This window comes from Vidua chalybeata, chromosome 1 (genome assembly GCF_026979565.1).
Source record: "Vidua chalybeata isolate OUT-0048 chromosome 1, bVidCha1 merged haplotype, whole genome shotgun sequence".
Taxonomy (NCBI): domain Eukaryota; kingdom Metazoa; phylum Chordata; class Aves; order Passeriformes; family Viduidae; genus Vidua; species Vidua chalybeata.
Window position 1 is genome coordinate 24,434,482 of NC_071530.1, and position 20,962 is coordinate 24,455,443.

The 20,962-nt window shown below is 38.8% G+C and overlaps 1 protein-coding gene across 1 annotated transcript in view; it reads left to right on the forward strand.

Annotated features, from left to right (window-relative positions):
* Positions 1 to 20,962, forward strand: part of COL1A2 (collagen type I alpha 2 chain) — a 39,183-nt gene that overhangs the window by 17,234 nt on the left and 987 nt on the right. Inside the window, exons 20-51 of the mRNA XM_053964156.1 lie at positions 164 to 217; positions 315 to 422; positions 1,236 to 1,289; positions 1,392 to 1,490; positions 2,378 to 2,431; positions 2,789 to 2,887; positions 3,650 to 3,703; positions 4,354 to 4,407; positions 4,535 to 4,588; positions 4,688 to 4,741; positions 5,538 to 5,582; positions 7,668 to 7,766; positions 8,417 to 8,524; positions 9,343 to 9,396; positions 9,954 to 10,007; positions 10,568 to 10,621; positions 10,730 to 10,783; positions 10,885 to 10,992; positions 11,959 to 12,012; positions 12,106 to 12,159; positions 13,079 to 13,240; positions 14,015 to 14,122; positions 14,572 to 14,679; positions 15,603 to 15,656; positions 15,762 to 15,869; positions 16,072 to 16,125; positions 16,461 to 16,568; positions 17,242 to 17,295; positions 17,427 to 17,534; positions 17,941 to 18,187; positions 18,599 to 18,792; positions 20,211 to 20,453. Coding sequence (XP_053820131.1) covers positions 164 to 217; positions 315 to 422; positions 1,236 to 1,289; positions 1,392 to 1,490; positions 2,378 to 2,431; positions 2,789 to 2,887; positions 3,650 to 3,703; positions 4,354 to 4,407; positions 4,535 to 4,588; positions 4,688 to 4,741; positions 5,538 to 5,582; positions 7,668 to 7,766; positions 8,417 to 8,524; positions 9,343 to 9,396; positions 9,954 to 10,007; positions 10,568 to 10,621; positions 10,730 to 10,783; positions 10,885 to 10,992; positions 11,959 to 12,012; positions 12,106 to 12,159; positions 13,079 to 13,240; positions 14,015 to 14,122; positions 14,572 to 14,679; positions 15,603 to 15,656; positions 15,762 to 15,869; positions 16,072 to 16,125; positions 16,461 to 16,568; positions 17,242 to 17,295; positions 17,427 to 17,534; positions 17,941 to 18,187; positions 18,599 to 18,792; positions 20,211 to 20,453 — 2,916 coding nt within the window. The remainder of the gene's footprint in view (positions 1 to 163; positions 218 to 314; positions 423 to 1,235; positions 1,290 to 1,391; positions 1,491 to 2,377; positions 2,432 to 2,788; positions 2,888 to 3,649; positions 3,704 to 4,353; positions 4,408 to 4,534; positions 4,589 to 4,687; positions 4,742 to 5,537; positions 5,583 to 7,667; positions 7,767 to 8,416; positions 8,525 to 9,342; positions 9,397 to 9,953; positions 10,008 to 10,567; positions 10,622 to 10,729; positions 10,784 to 10,884; positions 10,993 to 11,958; positions 12,013 to 12,105; positions 12,160 to 13,078; positions 13,241 to 14,014; positions 14,123 to 14,571; positions 14,680 to 15,602; positions 15,657 to 15,761; positions 15,870 to 16,071; positions 16,126 to 16,460; positions 16,569 to 17,241; positions 17,296 to 17,426; positions 17,535 to 17,940; positions 18,188 to 18,598; positions 18,793 to 20,210; positions 20,454 to 20,962) is intronic.

Consider the following 20,962-nt stretch of genomic DNA (forward strand, 5'->3'; position numbering starts at 1 on the left):
TTAAGTCAAAAATACAGTCATGGTCATTGGCCATTTTCATGATAGAGACATTAGATGATAAAAGTATTTTTTAAGTCATGATTAAGCTCTCCAGGTAGAAGAGAGATTTTTGATTTTTGGGATGATGCCTAATTCTGTCATCTCTTTTTGTTATGGACTCTAGGGTGAACCAGGCCCCGCAGGTGCCAAGGGAGAAAGTGGTATGAAGGGTGAGCCTGTAAGTATGGCAAAATGTGAAGGCTTTTTCAATCAAAAGCCTGATAATATCTGCAACACAGCGTCTGATATCTTGTTTTTCTGTTTCTTCAAAATAGGGTGCTGCTGGACCTGCTGGCCCTCCTGGCCCTAGTGGTGAGGAAGGCAAGAGAGGCAGCCCTGGTGAGCCTGGCTCTGCTGGTCCCCCAGGCCCTGCTGGTCTGAGAGTAGGTTTTCTTTTCATGTTCCAGACTTAGAAGCAAAAAGGAAAGTGAAAATCAATCTAGAGTCCCACAGGCAAATTAAATAATTAGGAGTAATTAAATTTACATTTAAGCTCCTAAGCAGTGATTATTTTCAATTCTGAACCTTTTGATTAGTTGTGACCAATCCCATTTTTGCTTTGCATTAATGCTTGTTTACTCTCCTATCCCTGAAGTATTTAGAGATTGCTTTGATTTATCCACTATATAATATTTAGTGAATTATCTTGTGATTACTCTTAAAAGTTTGTGATGGGATTTAACTGCTTAAAACAGAAAATGGGTGCACACATAATGGGAGGCAAAAGCTTTCAATTCAAGGATGCCAAATAAACTTTTCACTGGGTGAGAAGGCCATCCATGAACTTCATGTAGCTTCGTGAAGGAAAAGAATTCACAGGAAAATAATAAGAAAAATGGCAGTGCTTCCCCAGATTTTTTTTTTTTTCTGAGATAAAGAATTCAGTCAGTAACTCTCTACAGGGAATGTGGAACTGTGTGGGGCAGGTTGTGGGATCCTAGCTGCTGGCTAGAGCCACTGTTAGTTACAATGGACACTGAAAATGGTACAAACAGATTAGAATTTAAAGAAATCTACAGGAAGTGAGAGAGATTTCTTTCACAATACCTATTTACACTGAGGTGTGTGTGCTTAAAGCTGCACTTACTTCAAATTCAGTAGACCTGCTTGGAAGGCTGAAATCTAGTAGGCACTATACACTTCACAGGAAGATTTCTTCCTTTCCCTTTCTTGATTTGTTTTGTGTTGACTTGCAGGGTGTACCTGGATCTCGTGGGCTCCCTGGAGCTGATGGCAGAGCTGGTGTCATGGTAAGACTTTTGTCTGGGTCACTATTTTTGAACCATCTTTTATATACAGATCTGCAATGCTTTTTGCTACCTCTGCCTAATTTTATTTCTTTCTTTTGGTAGGGGCCTGCTGGTAACCGTGGTGCTAGTGGTCCTGTTGGTGCTAAGGGTCCTAATGGTGATGCTGGCCGTCCTGGTGAGCCTGGTCTTATGGGTCCAAGAGTAAGTTCAAACTCTGTGGATTAAGTGTGAACTACATAGGAAGAAAATTACTTATAATGGACAAAATTATTCGAAAATCCAACTGCAAAAATTCAGCATGTGTAAACCACAGTTAGAGCACATCCACCACCCTACTGAAAAAAACAGGAAAAAATTAGGAACAATTAAGAAGCATCAAAATGTTTATTGAAATTAGTTACTTTTGTTAGGGTAGCATTTGATGGCTATGGGATGGAGCACTGTCCTCTTGTACTGGATACTGCATTGACTTCTGTAAGGGGTTTCCACTTGTGATAATTTACAGAATGTGATCATTATGATCATAATTAAGGCGTGTGTGTTCTCTTTAATGAACTCAAAGGAAAGCAGACCCTATTATGTTATATAATTATACCCTAAATTATGTGAAATGGCTGATGTCAATTATTTCTTTTTTATTTTACAAATTATTTCACTGAAAACAGCCATTTACTTTTAGTGGTGTGGGCTGCAGCCAGATTATGTTTTTCTCATTACATTTATGCTCCTTATTCTTTCTCTTCATACCCTACCCTGTGAAGTAAAGGTTTGCAATGCACATATGAGTATTAGGCATCTGCAGACATTGAAACATACTATCCTCCAAAGCAGACCCTAAATTAGTTTCTCTGAGTAAAACAGGTGCTTCCCTATGCTGATTTTCAACTGGCATGGGAGCACACACCGTCAAATTTAAGAGTCAGTGTGCTTCAGGTGGAGATGTGATAACACCTACAGTCCTCTTTAAATAGTGTATATTGATAACTTGGCACCTCTGTGTATGTGCATGCATGCATGTGGAAAAAATTGTGGTTATGTATTGGGTGAGTAGGTTTCCTCCTGAAAACATGAAACTTTTCCTTTCTCAGGGTCTCCCAGGTCAGCCTGGAAGCCCGGGCCCTGCTGGCAAGGAAGGTCCTGTTGTAAGTACCTTGCTTTTTATTCTGTTCCCCCGTTGCATGGGAAAGAAAGAAGTACAATTGCATAAAGCAGACATCTCAGCACTGAGCTCTAACACAACTGTGTAAAACCAGCAAGATTCTCTATTGTAATACTCAGAAGATCAATGTGAAGATTTCCATTCATTTCTGTGTCCTGGGAGGGAAAGAAGAAATAGAGTTCTACAAAAAGGAGAAAAAGGGAGGGATGCATGAGCATGCGATGTATCAACAATGGTGAAAAGTTAAATTACATTTGCTTCCTGTCAGTACATATTTCTTCTAAAGCTGAAGTCTAATTAAATTACCTGAGCCATTTAATAGTATGACTTCTTTTTCTAGGGTTTCCCTGGAGCAGATGGTAGAGTTGGGCCAATTGGTCCAGCTGGTAATAGAGGTGAGCCTGGCAACATTGGATTCCCTGGACCAAAAGGTCCCACTGTAAGTACAGGATAGAAACTTTGTATTACTATGAAAGTATTTCCAGACTAATGTGTAGGGTCCCAACTATCATTAATCCAACACATCTCCCTATATGCTCCTGTGCTGCTCATTGGGTGGCATCTGCTTACATTCAAGAGCTCTGTTTCAAATTATTTTCCAGTTATCTAAAATATGATTAAAGAAATGAAAAAGCAATTTAATTAGCTTAGGGATATTTTGACATTGAAGTGATTAGAATAATATATGTCTATTTTATGATTTCAGTGTGTCCATTTTATCATTTCTGTATATTCACATCTGTAAAAGTTCTGTCAAGTTTGGCCATTAAACTAGTTTCAGAGTACTGTTACTTATGGAGCACTATCCAAAGCTCACTCAATTTAGAATAAAAGCTACCAGTGACTTCAGTGGAGTTCTTTACATGTCCCACAGAGGCCACAGATAACAATCATGTCCTGGACGTGGCTGTTGCTGTACATACACGCACATGCAAATATATAGTATATTGCATAGGATACTACATGGAGTGCCACGAATTACAATCTCAAAACATAAAGGCATCGAGATTTGAAAAGACATATATTTTTGAGCTAATCTAAGTGATCCAAAAAGACAGATGGAGCTTGTGTGTATTTTAATTTGGGTTAAAGAAATATTACAGTAAATCTGCAGTGAGAGTGTAAGTCTCTGCTTAGTAGTTTAAACTGAATCTAATATGAAGTGTTGGTTAATTTTTATACCTTTTTCTTTCAACTTCAGGGTGAACCTGGCAAACCTGGTGAAAAAGGCAACGTTGGTCTTGCTGGCCCACGGGTACGTGGATATATTTTATTTATCACCTTCCAAAGAGGAAAAAAAAGTAGATTTTCCAAACCTCTGCAATAAGATAGCATTGGCTTGTGCAAGTATGACTAGATGATGAAATTAGAAAAGCCCTTAGGAATGCATTATTTTTAGCCTCTTGTTGGTGGGGACTATTACTTAATGGATAAATGAAAACTCCTCTTCTTGGGTATTAGTTGGGTAATTAATCATGGGGTATTATCCTATGAAGAGGAAAAAATAGCACTCCCTGTCCTAATTCTTAGAGCACACTGTATGGTTTCTAATTCATCCTGTGAATTTACAACTTTTTACTCATAGTTGAAACTTACTAATTCTTCCATTTAAGGGACTGAAAAAAAAAAAAAGTCTTGTGTGGGAAAAATGCTATTAGCAAGGTTTCTATATTCTGTATTTCCCAAATAAGTTTTCTTAAATATAAATGTGCTGCAATAACTAAAACGATGAGAATTTAAAATTTTAAGCATCTTTAGTACCTCTGGCTTTGAAGTTCTTGAAAGTAAATTGTTAAGTTCAAAATACACAGCCAGAGACATTTGGTTTTGGCACATAATAATTTAGAAATATTACTCATATAAAATTAAAACTTTGATAATAGCTTTCTACTTGAACGTATACAGGGTGCTCCTGGTCCAGAGGGAAACAATGGTGCCCAAGGTCCTCCTGGAGTCACTGTAAGTAACAGCCTCCACACAAATCCAATTCATGATTTACTTTTCATTAATGGGACTTCCCATTGTAAAATCCACTTTCCTGTATTTTTTCTTCCAAGTTAATAATTTGGGGTTTTTTTCCATCCAGGGCAACCAAGGTGGAAAGGGTGAAACAGGTCCTGCTGGCCCTCCTGGCTTCCAGGTAAGTAACTGTGTGCTCTGTTCAATCTTATCTATGGTTCCCAAAGCATGAAGAGCTTCTGCCTTAACAATATTTGTATTCTTGTTTCTTTACACTCAGGGTCTGCCAGGTCCCTCGGGTCCCGCTGGAGAGGCTGGTAAACCAGGCGAGAGGGTGAGTGACGGACACAGCATTCCATGGATGAGGCAGGAATTGCATGAGGGCTGTATTTGCAATGCCACATGTGGTGGAGCAAGAGCCTGTTGAATCTATTTGCCAAAACAAAGCAATCAGGGTAACATGAAGACTTTAATTTGGAAAAGTCCCTTTTGCATTGGAACTTGCATCATACTTCCTTTTAAAAGTTTTGGTATGAAACAAAGCAAAGATAGCCCTTTTCTTTTTGGGCCTTAAGTAGCAATAAAATATGCTTCTTCCCCCAGAAGAGACAGTACATGAAAAATATTTTGCTTCACATTTCTTTCAAAATCTTCAAGGTTCAGTCTAACCTGCACTACTCCATTTATGTTTTTGCACCTCAGCTGGTTTCAGGGAATGTACAATGGCATCCAGTTGAGGTAGTTCAGTTGTAATTCATGCTCTAGCTGCTGCACAGTTGGTGTGAGATGTATTCTGCAAATTGTGCATCCTTTGTGTCAGAGTCACCTTTAACATTTATAGTTACATCTCGGTCCCTGTAAAAGAGTTTACATTGAATATACCTGAAAAAAGAGGTTGTAATTTAATAACTAATTCTTCAGATGAAAAAATATTTTCTAATGTGTACCTTGAGATACTGTGCAGCTGGAGGAAAAGGGCTTATTTCCATGTATGTAATAGATTGTCTGACAATTCAGCTGAAACTTCTCAATATACTGCTGCAGTTTGAGAATTTCCATTTGTTGCTAAGAAACAAAGTACAATTTAAGCAAGTAAAATAAACTTTACTTCTATATCTATTCTCTTCTAGGGTCTTCATGGTGAATTTGGTGTCCCTGGTCCCGCTGGCCCAAGAGTGAGTAACTCATTTGAAATTTGGTACAGACTATCTTAATAATGTGTTCAGTAATGATAGTAACTATGTACGTTTCCATGTTCCTCAAGGCAAAAAGCTCTTCTCTGTTACAGAATAGTGTATTGCAGCAGACTTCCAGGAATGAAGGATAATATTCTCTGCTCTTAGCAGGTGTCAGGGTATTTGAGTTAGGGTTAACACAGTTGCCAGTGCTAGTAAACTTCTGTATAAGTATGAATATTACCCAAATAATGATATCCTGTATTAACCTTACAATGAGATTGTGGATGATAAAGGACTGATCCTGCAGTGTTACACTGGGGCCTGATGAATATGAGGGTTTTCATCTGCAGTGCCTGTGCACACACCTTCTTAGCCTGACCATTTCAGTTTTACTATCCCTTGCTAAGCAGCTCCTACCTCCCCAGTACTGTCTTTGAATAGAGTGGACTGAAATCAGAAACCAGAAGCCATTAGAAGGTATTGCCTCCCAGTTCCCTTTAATTCTGAGCTATCAATAAACATCCTCAAAGAACTTTGTGTGGATGCCTTTCTGCATGGCAGGAAGATCCCATTTATGTAGAGCAAGGAGTAGTTTATAAAGGGCTCAATTAAGTATTTGCTTTCCAAATTCATCTCTAAAGAGATTGATATTTAACCTACTTCTGTTGCTTCTTCTTTTCTTCTGACTTCCAGATTAAATATATCCAGTGACAAATATTCCCATTCACTCTTATCAGTTATTTCAATCAGTTTAAACAGCACTTTTTGTTCCTATGGTTTAGTGCCCTGAGTCTGTATCAAAAACCATGTCTGCTCTAAACTCTCATTTTGCCATTTCATCCAAGCCAAGTTCCCTTTGTCGTAGCAGTAGCAGTTATTTGCCTCTGCTCTAGCTTGCCCTAAGCATCACATATCAAACCCTCAGTGTATTTCATCCAGTATTCCAAATTAGGCCTTACTGATGCTTTATACACAACATTATACTTCCTAAAAGTATCCCACTGGTTGTGCTAGATCATATTTTCGTTTTATATGTCTGTATCATATTGTTGGCTATTACCTTTCCCTTTCAGTCTTTTTCACAATTGAAGCCTCCATTTACAGCAGAATTTGCAGTTTTGATGCCTAAATAAATGGCCTGGTACTTGCACTCTTGATTTTTATCTCTTTGCTCTGACAGCCATCTAGCAGGTTATTCACTTCTTCCTGTGAAGTCTGCCAATCCTTCTTCCTGTTGACAAATGCTTCCTTTGTGATATTTGCATATTTCTTCTTTTTCTGCCTCTTTGTAATTAACTAAATGTATAAAACAAGTTAATTTAGGAACATCTCTACAATAGAAATTAATCTGTTGCATCATTGATGCTTTCTACTCGTGAGCTAACTCCCCTTAAGTCAATTCTTTGACCACATTGTAGTTCTTCTACAAATTCCAAATTCTCCAGCATAACTAAAAACTCCGTTATACCTTACTAGATTATTCACTGATGTCCAGCTTGATCACTCTGAGATATTTTGAGATATCTTTAGTAAAACTGGTGTTTCTATTTTTGTTAGATCTATTGTGCATTTAGGTTGAGTTTCTGGTTACTTCCATGTCTCGAGATCTATAAAGCAGAATTTGTCCTTATACCTGTTATAATGTACAGGTCACATTAGTAGGCTTTAGGTGTTACCTTTATTATTCTCCTGTCACCAGGCACTTGCCACTGCAAAAATAATTGTTTGCCAATTACTATCCCTTTAATTTCACTAGAATACATTATTTGTCCTAAAACAGGATCTCCATTTGATAGTAGGATGTCTGTTAACAGAACAAGCACAGTAGCCAAAATCCATGTTCAAGAAGTATTAATACTTTAGTTGTCAGCCGTTGTCATGATGCAAGACTTTATTACTTCATTTTGATATTCTTGTGTCAAAAGCTAGAGTCAGTTCTTATGACAAATTTAGTTAATAGCTTCCCAATTCTAATTAAAGGTTTATTCAGATAAACATGTGACACGCTGTCATTGCTCCTCGCCAGTGCTTTCAGCTAAAGAGCAATTCAAGGGAGCACTCAGATCAGACTGTCTCCTGTAGGGTGAGCGTGGTCCTCCTGGCGAGAGCGGTGCTGTTGGTCCTGCTGGTCCCATTGGAAGCCGTGGTCCCTCTGGCCCACCAGGCCCCGATGGTAACAAGGTATGCCTTTTCCAGCTGCTGTTGCCTTACTGTTGAATTCCTGATCAACGCAGTCCAAAACCTCTCTCCAAGTGGTGAAGTTCCATCCCACACTAGTCCACACTAATATTAAATGGGTTTATGTTTAGTAATATAGATGATGGGAGGGGAAATCAGTTTGCATACATGTTGTCAGCTGGGGATGCTGTTATACTGTTTGGAATAGGATCTGAGATTCTGACCAAAATTCATGCTGACTTCAGTTTATACCCACACCTACCTGTACACAGGAAACTCTTGTCTCTAGTTAGCAATATTTTCCCCCAAATATTAGGGCAATAATAAGTGATTGTTTAGCAAATGATGATGTTGGCTTGATGCTAAGTGAATCTGGGTCTTAGTTTTCTAGATTTCCATGGCTAGTCTTTCTGCAGAAGTTTAGTTTGGAAAATGGACCTAAAACCTCAGGAACCCACAGAATCAGAGAGCGTTCACATCCGGCATCTTCACTAGCTGGAAAAGTAAAACGTGTACAATAGCTCAAGACAAAAATGTTACTACTCACACTGTTTACAACCAAGTAGAATGGTGGGCACAACAGTAATGATGATTTTGTTCCAAACTTTGTGAGTGACTTGACCCTGACTTACATGATATGCTATTGCTGCTAGGGTGAGCCTGGCAATGTTGGTGCTGCTGGTGCTCCTGGTCCTGCTGGCCCTGGTGGAATCCCAGGAGAGAGAGGTGTTGCTGGTGTTCCAGGAGGCAAGGGTGAAAAGGTAAGATGAACAACTGGCTTGTTATTGCATGCACAAGTTTGAGATGCCTAAATTTCCTTAACTTGGAAAAACCTGCAGGTTACCCCAATGTGACGTTTATTTACAGTGAAACTGTATTAGGCAAAGGTCAGCAAGTAGAGGTTTTGTTGGTCTAACGAACTGACTGTCTTTTCTAAGATGCCAGCCTAAAACTTTTTAAAAAACACTATGTATTGACATGCAGATTAATGAAGAACGCTAGGCTGTATTAAGAAAAAAAAAAAGAGAGAGAACAGAGTGTTGATCTGTTTTCTTGACTCTAGTGATGGTCTGAAGATAACTTTTTGTTATATGAAACATGTGGCATTTGATGTGTCCACCCATATGACATCATTGTTTTTAATAGCTGTTTTCTTCATATAGAAGGTATAACATGAATACTTAGAAGCACTTTTACAGATGGGTATCTCTTGACCAAAAGAAAAGAGATTTTGAGGGGGATTTATATTCATCATTTGTAATATACATGGACATGGTTTTCAATTTCTAATTCCATTCTGAATTCTTGGTACCTGAGAGAAGCCAAGAAGGCTTCCCATGACAGAAGCAGGTTTATTCTGAAAAGCATGCCAGTACCCTTTCCAAACATTCACTTTGCCAGTCAGTACCTACTCAGCAATAAGAACAAAATAATCAACGCTCATTTCTCCAGAAAACCTAGGAAAAGGTTTTTGTATGATGTCTAAATAATGCACAGATACTCAGCAAACAGCTCAAGACTTCTTTCATACAAACTGTTGTGTTCACTACCAATCAATTTTTCCCACTGTGCGTTCCAGGGTGCCCCAGGTCTGAGAGGTGATACAGGTGCAACAGGAAGAGATGGTGCTCGTGTAAGTATCTTCTGGTTCTACTTGACTTTACCTTGCTACACCTCAAAACTTAAATAACTGAGAAGAATGTTCAGAACTTGCATTTCCCACTGTATTGCATTACTGCTTATATCTGCTCATTTTTGATACAAATCAATGTAATTTTGTTGCCCCTCATCCAAGGATGATTGAATTCAGGGGGAGAGAGAGAAAAGTGATCACTTCTCATGCATCCAAGCAGAGAAATAACATGAGCAGAGTATTTCACAGACCTTGCACAGCTGTTCAATGTAACAGTGTTCTTTTTCATTTTATGGGCTCAGCTCAGACAGCTAATTTTAAAGGCAGCCTTCAAAGTTACACAAAACTATCCTTAATTTGAGATTTCAGGTTCATACTTTGGGAAGGAAAGTAACAGAACAGGTTTTGGTTTATAAAATCATGTATCCTTTATATTGAGAACATCTGAAGGAAAGTTAGTTACACACTTTTTTCTAGGGGGAAAGAGAAAGCTTATTTAAAGTAGCTGGTCCTACTTACATTTTGTTTGAAACAGTGTCCTGTCTCTTGGCCTGTAGGGTCTCCCTGGTGCTATTGGTGCTCCTGGCCCTGCTGGTGGTGCTGGTGATCGGGTAAGTCCACTCTTTGAATGAAAAAATGCCTTGTTGATACAATTTACTCACAAATGAATATTAAAGATGAGTTCCATAAAAACCATTTCCATCTTTCTAGTTTTCAGCAATTCCTTAAGTTTTTCAGATCCAGGAAGCAAGAGCTTTTGAGACTATTCAGTGAAGCTTGCCATAGGATACCAAACCTTTTTCTAAAAGGGCAGGGAAGGAGATGCACATCTACATGGCAGTGGGTTATACCTGGAGATGATTCTGATTCAGCCTTGGGCTGAATTTTTCCCAGCTGAGGTTAAACTCCACAATCCTACTCGCACTGTGAGAGGAAATTTTGATACAATGATGAATAACCACACATTAGCTCAGAATGGTACTTTATGCTGTCTGAGAATCATTAGATCTTATTAATACAGGGTGGGTGAAAACCAGAAGCATTTTCAGTAACATCCTCTGTACTGGAGATCCAAGGAGACTCACTATATGTATCTGTACCACAGGAGCATTCCTGTTCTGGCTGCAGTTAAGCCATTTCCCATTGTCAAAATGTTTTGTCTGTCTTTTAGGGAGAAGGAGGTCCTGCGGGTCCTGCTGGTCCTGCTGGTGCCCGTGGTATCCCTGTAAGTTGTAATTTCTACAGTTACTCCTGTGTCAAAGACATGATGTTCAGAAAACTGCTTTTTTAAAGACCGTTCTAACCAGTCATCTGTTCTTTGTCCTCTCTCTAGGGTGAACGTGGTGAGCCTGGTCCTGTAGGTCCCAGTGGATTTGCTGGACCCCCTGTGAGTTTTGTTTGCACTTTCCTCATATTGATGCCATAACCTTCCTCTATTTCCTCTGCAAGGTTTTCAATTCCTCGTTTTGTCTGTTTTTCTGCCCACAGGGTGCAGCTGGTCAGCCTGGTGCTAAAGGCGAGCGTGGGCCCAAAGGACCTAAGGGTGAAACTGGACCAGCAGGTGCCATTGGCCCAATTGGTGCTTCTGGACCACCAGTAAGTGAATTGTGTCTTTGTGAAATGCATAGTTCTCAACTGTGCCATGCAAGCAATACATTAGCCTGAAAGCCTTGAATTCCGAGAAGGTAATGAAAGAAAGAAGCAAAACTTCAAGCTAGGCTGTGAGAAAAGTTACCATGCTGATTTTCACACATTATGTAAATTTAATCAATCTATTTATGTGGGCTCAGATTGTGAGTCTGGAACTGAAATGAAGACAAAATAATAACTAATTTTCAACTTGCTCTGAAGATCAGCAAAATCACTCTATCTTGGACCATTCAGGGGGTGATTGTGGTTAAGTTCTGAGCTGAGGACATTGACACTTTTCTCTCAAAGATGGGATGTGCTGTCACACTTTGATTTTCAGACTCAGTCATCCAGAAGCATGTGCAACTTTGTCTGTGCACCCATTTGCACATAGGCTTTTCATGTGCTGGCACCTTTATAGCCCAAAGTTGTATACTGCCTTACATGCATATTACTGGGGAACTGCTTGAAATGATACAGAAAGTCAGACCCACGTACTTCAAATACCACAAAGTGTTGCAGGATAGCGTAGCTTGGGTTAATTATTGTATGATTTTAATACCAATAGCAGGCTCTTGCACTAAGTGGCTGTATTAGTCACACAGTGCAAACAGACGATTTTATGATTTTGCCCTGTTTTCACATTTTGACTTCCAGATTTGTTTAGATGCATGTAACATTTGCAAGGAAATTAATCTGAATCATAAATGCCTTATGCAACTTTTCTCGGGCCTTATGATAACGATCCAAAATGTGTGTGAGAATTTAATACCCTGCTGTCAGGATAGGCAGCTTGGTTTTGGGCCCAGTCCTTCTGCTGGTATAAAAATCACCCTTAGCTTTCACAATAGTGAGACTGAGCCCTTGTTCTAAATAGGGAGCATTAATTATCTTTGCTTGATCCATCTCTCTTTTTCAATCCTTTATACTTAGGGTCCTGCTGGTGCTGCTGGTCCTGCTGGCCCTCGTGGTGATGCTGGTCCTCCTGTAAGTCTTCAGGCTTTTAATACTGACATTGTTGCTTTTCATGAAGTTATTGTTTCCTTTAAACCTAATCTTAATTTTCAAATTTGTTTTTAGGGCATGACTGGTTTCCCTGGTGCTGCTGGAAGAGTTGGTCCTCCTGGCCCTGCTGTAAGTAACTAATGAAGAAATGTAATGGGAGATAAGTCAGAAGCTGCTTTCCTTAGGGATAATCCTAACTTTTGTTTCATTGATGTGAATCATAATTGCACTGGAATAACCTCAGATCCTTATAGAACTGGATGAGAAAAAAAAATCTAATTCTTCTAACTCCTAGAGTACAACCTATGCATTTAATTTGTGAGTTTTATCAAAACATCTATCAAGCATCCCTATGCTTCTTGAAGTACCCACCATTTTCAAAAATCAATGTTTATTTGCTTTTGTTCAAATCAATGGCTATGCAATTACTCATGATGGAGTGGAATAAGAAGGTCATGTCCAATCTGCAGAAAAATATTAAGGTTATTGTATGTCTACATTTTCTAAAGTACCTGCAGTCCTAGTCCCTGTCTTGAGCAGGGTAAACTCACTCTGTTTTGGAATGTGACTATTTTTTATTTTTCAGCAAGAAATTCTCATTCTAGATTGACATTTGTAGCCTTTTCAAAGGTGTTTCCAACCTTTACCAAAAGGCACTTCTTTTCTTAGTTACTCTAGATTTAAATAAATTTAAAATCCCATTATCCAAAGCAAATAATCCTGTTGAATTGGAAGATACTGGGTTTTTTTTTTTTTTCTCATGGATTTTATAGTTGCAATTAATGTCTCCAACAAGAGACACATCTATATTTTCCCACCAAATTTTGCCACTTTCAGCTGCCCAGAGTTTAAAAAAAAAAAAAAAAAAAAAAAGCAGTCAAATTCTACTGCTTCCAGCTCTCCACTGCTAACAAAGCAATAGAAGTTGCTGCTTTGGAGCAGCTGATGACCTGTTTATTGCAGGGGACTATTTCTTCACATGAACTTAAAATGAAATGTTATCCTCGGGTCTATATTGTAATGGTATCATATTCATACTCAATCCTAGGGCATCACTGGTCCCCCTGGTCCTCCTGGCCCAGCTGGCAAAGATGGTCCTCGAGGTCTACGTGGTGATGTTGGACCAGTCGGCCGCACTGGTGAACAAGGTATTGCTGGTCCACCTGGTTTTGCTGGTGAGAAAGGTCCATCTGGAGAGGCTGGTGCTGCTGTAAGTTACTGAGTATCACATCTCGTTAAATATGTTTCTCTTCATGTGAATGTTATGGCTTCTGAGATACTTTTGGTGTTTGTGAAGGGCTTTTCAACTTTATGCACAAATTTAGCAAAGCCTTTAAGTAGAAGTTCCACTGAGACACAAGAAATTGTTCATAGGTATGCTTGACAAACATACTATAAAAAGTGAGCCTGATCCCTGGATCAGGGTTCTCTTTCTCTTTTTCTCTTGTGGTGAGTTGTATCTTTCTCTAACTACAGAAGAAATTGATATTTAGTTTGAGAAAAGGAAGTACATCTTCTACACTGAAATTGATCCTCATGGATAGAAAAACAAGTAACCTGTGAATATCCATTTAGAATAATCTCAATTCATAGCTGCATCAGAAACTCTGATTTGTGGGGATCACAAGGTTAAAGTTGTCTGCCCACAGGTTGATGTAGAATTATGCAAATAAATTAATTACTTTTGAGTATCTTTAAGCACATCCAGAATTACTGGCTTTTTTTAAAAGTCATACATGTTTCTGTCTTATTGAAGTAAGCACTTGTGTGAAATACCACAATTGTTACTCAGCAAAAAAATTACAGAAATTTCTTCTGTGATCTGCAAAAATTGTAACCAAGAATGCAGTTTTCAATATCATTGTCTGATGTGTATAAAGAATGTATGTTACATTGTGTAAATGTATGTTACATTGTGTATAAAGAGTGTATGTTACATTTTTTTTTGTCTATTAATATAAATATTAATCTCTTCATATCATAGGGTCCTCCTGGTACCCCAGGTCCTCAGGGTATTCTTGGTGCTCCTGGTATCCTTGGTCTGCCTGGCTCTCGGGGAGAACGTGGTCTTCCAGGCATCTCTGGAGCAACAGTGAGTATATGATTAGTTAACTGCTTTAAACAGATAACATGTAATTAAAAAGGAAAAAAACCACACACAGATGAGGTCCTGTCTTATGGGAAGCCAGGGAGATGCAGGTTATGCTGTTTCCACTGCTGTTGGAAACAGAGGATATGGACCTACCAGACGTAGATCAGTGGAAGAAATTATGGCTTGTTGCAGACAAACCAGAATTATCTGCAGGTGAGCAAATTTCTGAATGTCAGAAATGTCAGAAATGTTAAGAGGTTTCTAGCTGTAAGATTTAGAATGAAGATAATATTTTATATAGGTTGGTATGTTTCTTGTGTCCTGATTCTTTTTTCCTTCCCAAACTCATTGCAGAGAAATGTTGCTCTTAGATAAAAGCTAGAAGTTCTGTAAGACTGTTTTGTGTGGTATTATAATGTCACATTTTATTACAACTGTTCCTGTATTAGGGTGAACCTGGTCCCCTGGGTGTTTCTGGTCCTCCTGGTGCCCGTGGTCCCTCTGGTCCTGTGGGTTCTCCTGGTCCAAATGGTGCTCCTGGTGAAGCTGGACGTGATGTAAGCTGGTTTTTTATCCTCTACAAGTTGCTTTTTCTTTATTCTGATCCAAATACAAATACTCGGAAAAAGTGGATGGAACTGGAGGCTGTTCTGCTAGCAAACTTGAGCAATGTCTTTAGAGAAAATTATATCAGGATTTTTATAGACATGGATTCCTATGCCCAACTAGGTGACAGACGTTTTAAAGCACAAGTTGTGTCTGAAATACATCCTGAAGTCACTCTCAGAATCTTTTCGCTTTTTACATAAATGCCAAGAAAAACGGAACATGCATATCTATCATGAAAGTATAAAAATTGCAGCCTTATCAGGGAAGCTTATTTGATAACCTGAAGCGTAGTTAATATGTTGTTAATACAAATCTTGCAGAGACTTTGCAGAATTTCAAAGAGAACAGTAATTTAAAAATCCTGAACTTTGTTTCATTGGAATTTTCTGAAGGAAAATGGATTTTTTTTTGGACACAGCCTAAGTGCTGAAGTGAAATTAATATTCACAAAGGAAACCATTTAACCTTATGAAGTACCACAGCAAAGTAATTTAGTTGTGGCTATTGTTTAGGTTCTTTTCCCTCCACTGGCATTTTTCATCTAAAAAGAAAGTCTCAGTTTTAAAAGAGTGCAAGCTAGTGAAGACCACTATTATCTTAGCCTTTTCATTTAGAGAAATGTTGCAAAGCCCAGTAATTTTTTTCTTTACTGAACTTTTAAAACCTAAAATATTTAGTTTTCTCAGAACATTAGTATATTTAAGGCATTTGAGAATGGCATGTATAAGGAAGAAGTTTTTTCTCTTTAAGATTTATATTATCCTACCTCAATATCTTCTTATTCTCACTGTGAGCAATTAGACTGAGACACAGTTCTGTGTGAGATGAAAGGTGATGGAATTTAGTAATTTTTTTCATGGTATTTTAATAGGGCAATCCTGGAAATGATGGTCCGCCAGGCCGTGATGGTGCTCCTGGTTTCAAGGTAACTTGTTTCTTTTTCTTTTATTTCATTATCATGGAAGAAACATTACAATATGTGTAAGTCAGTAATAACAATGTGTCTCCTGTTGCATTCCTTTGTTCCCAGGGTGAGCGTGGTGCTCCTGGTAGTCCTGGTCCCAGTGGTGCTCTGGGTGCTCCTGGTCCTCATGGCCAAGTTGGTCCTTCTGGAAAGCCTGGAAACCGTGGTGAACCTGTAAGTTGATGAGATGATGATATATCTTAACTTTCTAGATTAAAGTCTAAGAGGACTAAGACCTGTCTATAATATATACAAAGTACATCCCACCGTTACAATGTGTAGATAATAACTTCACTTTCTCCAGAGATGCGTTGAGCATGACACTCTCATTAGAACAATATACAGCAGTGACAAGTATTCTCTGTTCTTGTTTCAGGGTCCTGCTGGTGCTGTCGGTCCTGCTGGTGCTTTTGGTCCAAGAGGTCTTGCTGTAAGTCTGATTTTTAAATGCATTACCACATTGATGCAAGAAGAGAAAACATGCTTTATAAGTAAGGACTCGTAACTGTGATCAAGGGGCCCAAAAAGTAATGTTTAAGGACCTGAAAATATTTAGGAACTTAGAATCTCAGTTAGCATTCTCTTTGTGGGATCAGTCCTGAAGCTTTTGGGATTGGCACTCTTCCTGGGTGTGTTAAGGGGATGTCCATTATATACATTGGGATATGACTTAATGTAGAATATTAACACTTAATTCTTGCTTTGACAGAAGTATGTTCCTTAAGCCTTCTAATTTATTCCCTTGACACCTATATCCCTTCCTAGGGCCCACAAGGTCCACGTGGTGAGAAAGGTCTACCTGGTGATAAGGGGCCTAGAGGTCTGCCTGGCTTGAAGGGACACAATGGATTGCAGGGTCTTCCTGGTCTTGCTGTAAGTTAATGATTTTCAGGGTTTTGAATATAATGAGGAAAAAAAAAACCCAAAATAAGGTCTTACCAGTAAAGAATTACATCTGTGCAATACGATATGTTAATACCACTTACTCCACTCTGCAGCACCTTTCAAATGAAGAGTCATAAATAGTCTTTAACATTCAACATTTTTTGTACAAAATGGCAGGTTCTGGTATTGGTATTGGAACTGTGACTACCATTAGTTCCCTTGAAGCTCAATTGCATTTGGCTAACAAAGAATTTAAAAATCTTCTACTTTTGTTTTAGTATTATTTCTTATTTTGGCCAGAAATCGTAAAACAGTTATCTTAGAAAAGCTGAAGTAATTTGTGGATTTTCTTCCCTTTAATTTTGGGTATCAACATTAGGAAGTCTGACTTTGTTTTAAATTCTTTCTGATCTTCTTTGAAGATCAGAAGAAACAATATAAAGAATTGTATAGGTTATCCTCATAAATATATTTTTATGCCCTCTCTCCTCTCTTCCCAAAACAAGCATTTTATACCCTAACTCCACTAATAAATGTCATTAGCCCTAGATTCCCATTCTCTGAAGCCAAATACACATTACATACATTTCCCTCTTGAATCAAGCAAACACAAACATGTTCCACTGCTCTTTTTTTGATGACTGTGTATCTTTCCCAATAGGGCCAGCATGGTGATCAAGGTCCTCCTGGTAACACTGGCCCTGCTGGCCCAAGGGTAAGTGAATTACAGAATATATTCAAGTAACTCCCATTCTCTTTCTGCAATATTTATGTATGCTCTCATCCATATGAATCCCTATTGGTAGCATTTTTAGTGTCATTTAAACTGTTCAAATTTCCATTTAGGGTCCACCTGGTCCTTCTGGTCCTCCTGGTAAAGATGGTCGCAATGGTCTCCCTGGACCTATTGGCCCTGCTGGTGTGCGTGGCTCTCATGGTAGCCAAGGTCCTGCTGTGAGTATAACCTCTTTTTTTGTTGATTTAACACATTTATGTTATATTATAAGCTTAGTAATTAAATCACTTCAGAAGCCTAGCAGTTTATTAATGCACATGATTTTATTTCTTAAAAAAAAGATATTTAATATTAGGGAAATGTTTAATAGACCTGAACTAAAAGGTTTTCTTTGCTCCTTATGGCCAGAGTGCAAATGAACAAAGGAGATGTGGTAGTCCTGCACTGTGCATCTTCCATTGCTTCAACCCATAGCAGTCACCACAGGGCAAGTCCATGTGTGCTGCCTCCAATTAGAGCTGAGGGTGCCAGGAGTTAACCAGGAGTATGCATGTGTGGAAGCATTTCATTAAAAGCACCATATCTCTAACAGAATGCTTTTCTTCTGCTTTTGGAAAACTTCAGGGTCCTCCTGGTCCTCCTGGTCCCCCTGGCCCCCCTGGTCCCAATGGTGGTGGATATGAAGTTGGTTTTGATGCAGAATACTACCGGGCTGATCAGCCTTCTCTCAGACCCAAGGATTATGAAGTTGATGCCACTCTGAAAACACTGAACAACCAAATTGAGACCCTGCTGACCCCAGAAGGCTCCAGAAAGAACCCAGCTCGCACCTGCCGTGACCTCAGACTTAGCCACCCAGAATGGAGCAGCGGTATGTTAGTGCCAAATGTTTGTCCTTTCTGTCTCAGGGAGCACTTCCAGGGCATTAGCTTTCTTCAATGAAAGGTATCCTTGGCCATGTGGCAAAAATACTAATTGACCAATGAAGAAGTTCTTTCTGCCTCCACTGAAAATAGTTACATCCTGAAAAGCTCTTTGTTGATATTGTTGCACATTATTGCAATAATTTTCCAAAATAATACAAAAATATTTAACCCTTGCTTTTAAATACAGTTTCTTATACATTAACAATCCAAAATATCTGTAGCCCATTTTTCACCTTAATATTGCACCTAGCTGTGATATTTATGGCCTGAGTTCCCATATCAGACAAGTGAATATGAACTGCATGCAGAGTTCATGCTGAGTGAACCATGATTCACATTTCTTCCCTCAACGGCAGGCTTCTACTGGATTGACCCCAACCAAGGCTGCACCGCAGATGCCATTAGAGTATACTGTGATTTTTCAAATGGTGAGACTTGCATCTATGCCAACCCTGACAATATTCCTGCTAAGAACTGGTATATCAACAAGAATCCCAAGGACAAGAAGCAGCACATATGGTTTGGTGAAACTATCCATGGTGGCAGCCAGGTAAGTGATGTATGGCAGGGTGATTGTTTCCTACAGCGCTGTCTGAAGAGTTCTCAATTCGCTGACTCTCAGAAGCAAGCAGATAAATTAAAGAAAAACATCAATGTTTTAAATTGGTATTTGTTATATAAAATACATACAATACTATTCCTGGGAAAATATTTCTATTACACATCAGATTCTGAGTGCATGCCACCATAACATTCAGAATTGTTGCACATTAGATACTGTCCCAGCAAATTGCAAATACATCACTTTTGTACAGCTAAGAAGCCTAATTCTTAAATGAAATTGAGTTGATATTGTGATGAAGTGTCTAAGATGAGACTTAATCACATTGGATCAGAGCAGTCTAGGGTCCTGTTTCTTAGAGGGTCAAAAAGTAGATGCTGTAAAAAGAATATAAGAGTGAAGAAAATATTTGTACTATCCACAGACACTATTATATTAAAAAAAGTTTCAAAATTCTATCAAAAAAGTTTTCACAGTTTTATTGAGACAGGCATTGTTTGGGTGTAGCTGTGGGAACAGCAGATTGTCTTCCTTGAACTTTACCTCATCTTGTCTCTGAATTCATATAAACTGTTAACACCATACCTTGGAACAGAACTCTACAGTTCGACAACATCCACTCATGTCTGGTTGTCAGTCTACCTCCTCCTACTTTTATTTCATATTCTTTAGCTCTGGAGTGGCAATAGAAAAGTGACTGCAGGCTTCTGATTCTTTTTTTAAAGTTCCTAGCTGTCATGGTTTAAGCTCAGATAGAAATTAGGTACCACTGCCACTTGCTCAACTCCTCTTTTTTCCCCGCAATCCGCCGTAGTAGAAGGGGGCGGAGAATCAAAGAAATACTGGCATGTTGACATAAAAACAGCTTAATATTTGAAAATAAAATATAGTAACAATGGTAAATAATAATGATAATAAAAAGGAAAGCAATATGTGATACAAAATGTTATTGCTAACCACCTGATGACTGGTGCCCTGCTTCCTGAACTCAGATTGGCTGCTCTTTTGGGTTACTTCATCCCAGTTTATATACTGGGCATTATTTTTTATGGTGTTAAATATCCCTTTAATCAGCCCAGGTCACCTGTGCCAGCTATGCTCCCTCCTAGTTTCTTTTGTCCACTTCCTCACTGGCAGAGCATGAAACGCACACACAAAAAAAAAAAAAAAAAAAAAAATTGTCCTTGACTTAAGATAATCACAACTTGGCAAAATCCAAAACATCAGTGTGTTTTCAACACCATTCTCATTCCAAATCCAAAACACAGCACTGTATCAGCAACTGAGAAGAAATTAACTCCACCCTAGCTGAAACCAGGACACTAGAGCAGCCATCACACATTTTCATTGCAATATATTCCTTTCCCCCACAATACAACTGACTGGGTTCCTCTCTGTTTTTTCAGTTTGAATACAATAGTGAAGGAGTGACCTCAAAAGATATGGCCACCCAACTTGCCTTCATGCGTCTGCTGGCCAACCATGCCTCCCAGAACATCACTTACCACTGCAAGAACAGCATTGCCTACATGGATGCAGAAACTGGCAACCTTAAGAAGGCTGTTGTGCTGCAGGGATCCAACGACGTTGAACTACGAGCTGAAGGCAACAGCAGATTCACTTTCAGTGTTCTTGAGGATGGCTGCTCTGTAAGTAACACAGAAACCATGAGCATGGTGCCTGCCCAGGCCTAAGCATGTGATTAGGGATAGAGTTGTGTTTTAATTCAGAATTAGATTATTGGTCAAACCAGCAAAATTTTGCCTGGTGAAATTACATAGCCTACAAACCCAACCATGGTAGATCCTTAACAAGTGATAAGGAAGAGGTTACAAAAAAAATCCTACCTTGTACTGTACATGTGGCCAAAAAAAGAGTTTTCAGAGGGACCAGATCCAAATTCTATGTAAACAGAAGCAAACAATGCACATGCTATAGAAGGGGTCGGATCATTAAGTCCTGAAAGAATCAGGCAGGGTTCTCTTTGGATCTAACATCAGTGACAATAATATGGTAGCTTGCATACAGCATCACACTGGACTACAGAAGATTCAAGTAAATATTTTCTCTCTATTGGAGATCTAAATAGTTGGATGTGGGTATCTGATTTGCAAACAATACAAGCAAAATTAATATGAAATTATTTCAGAAATTATCC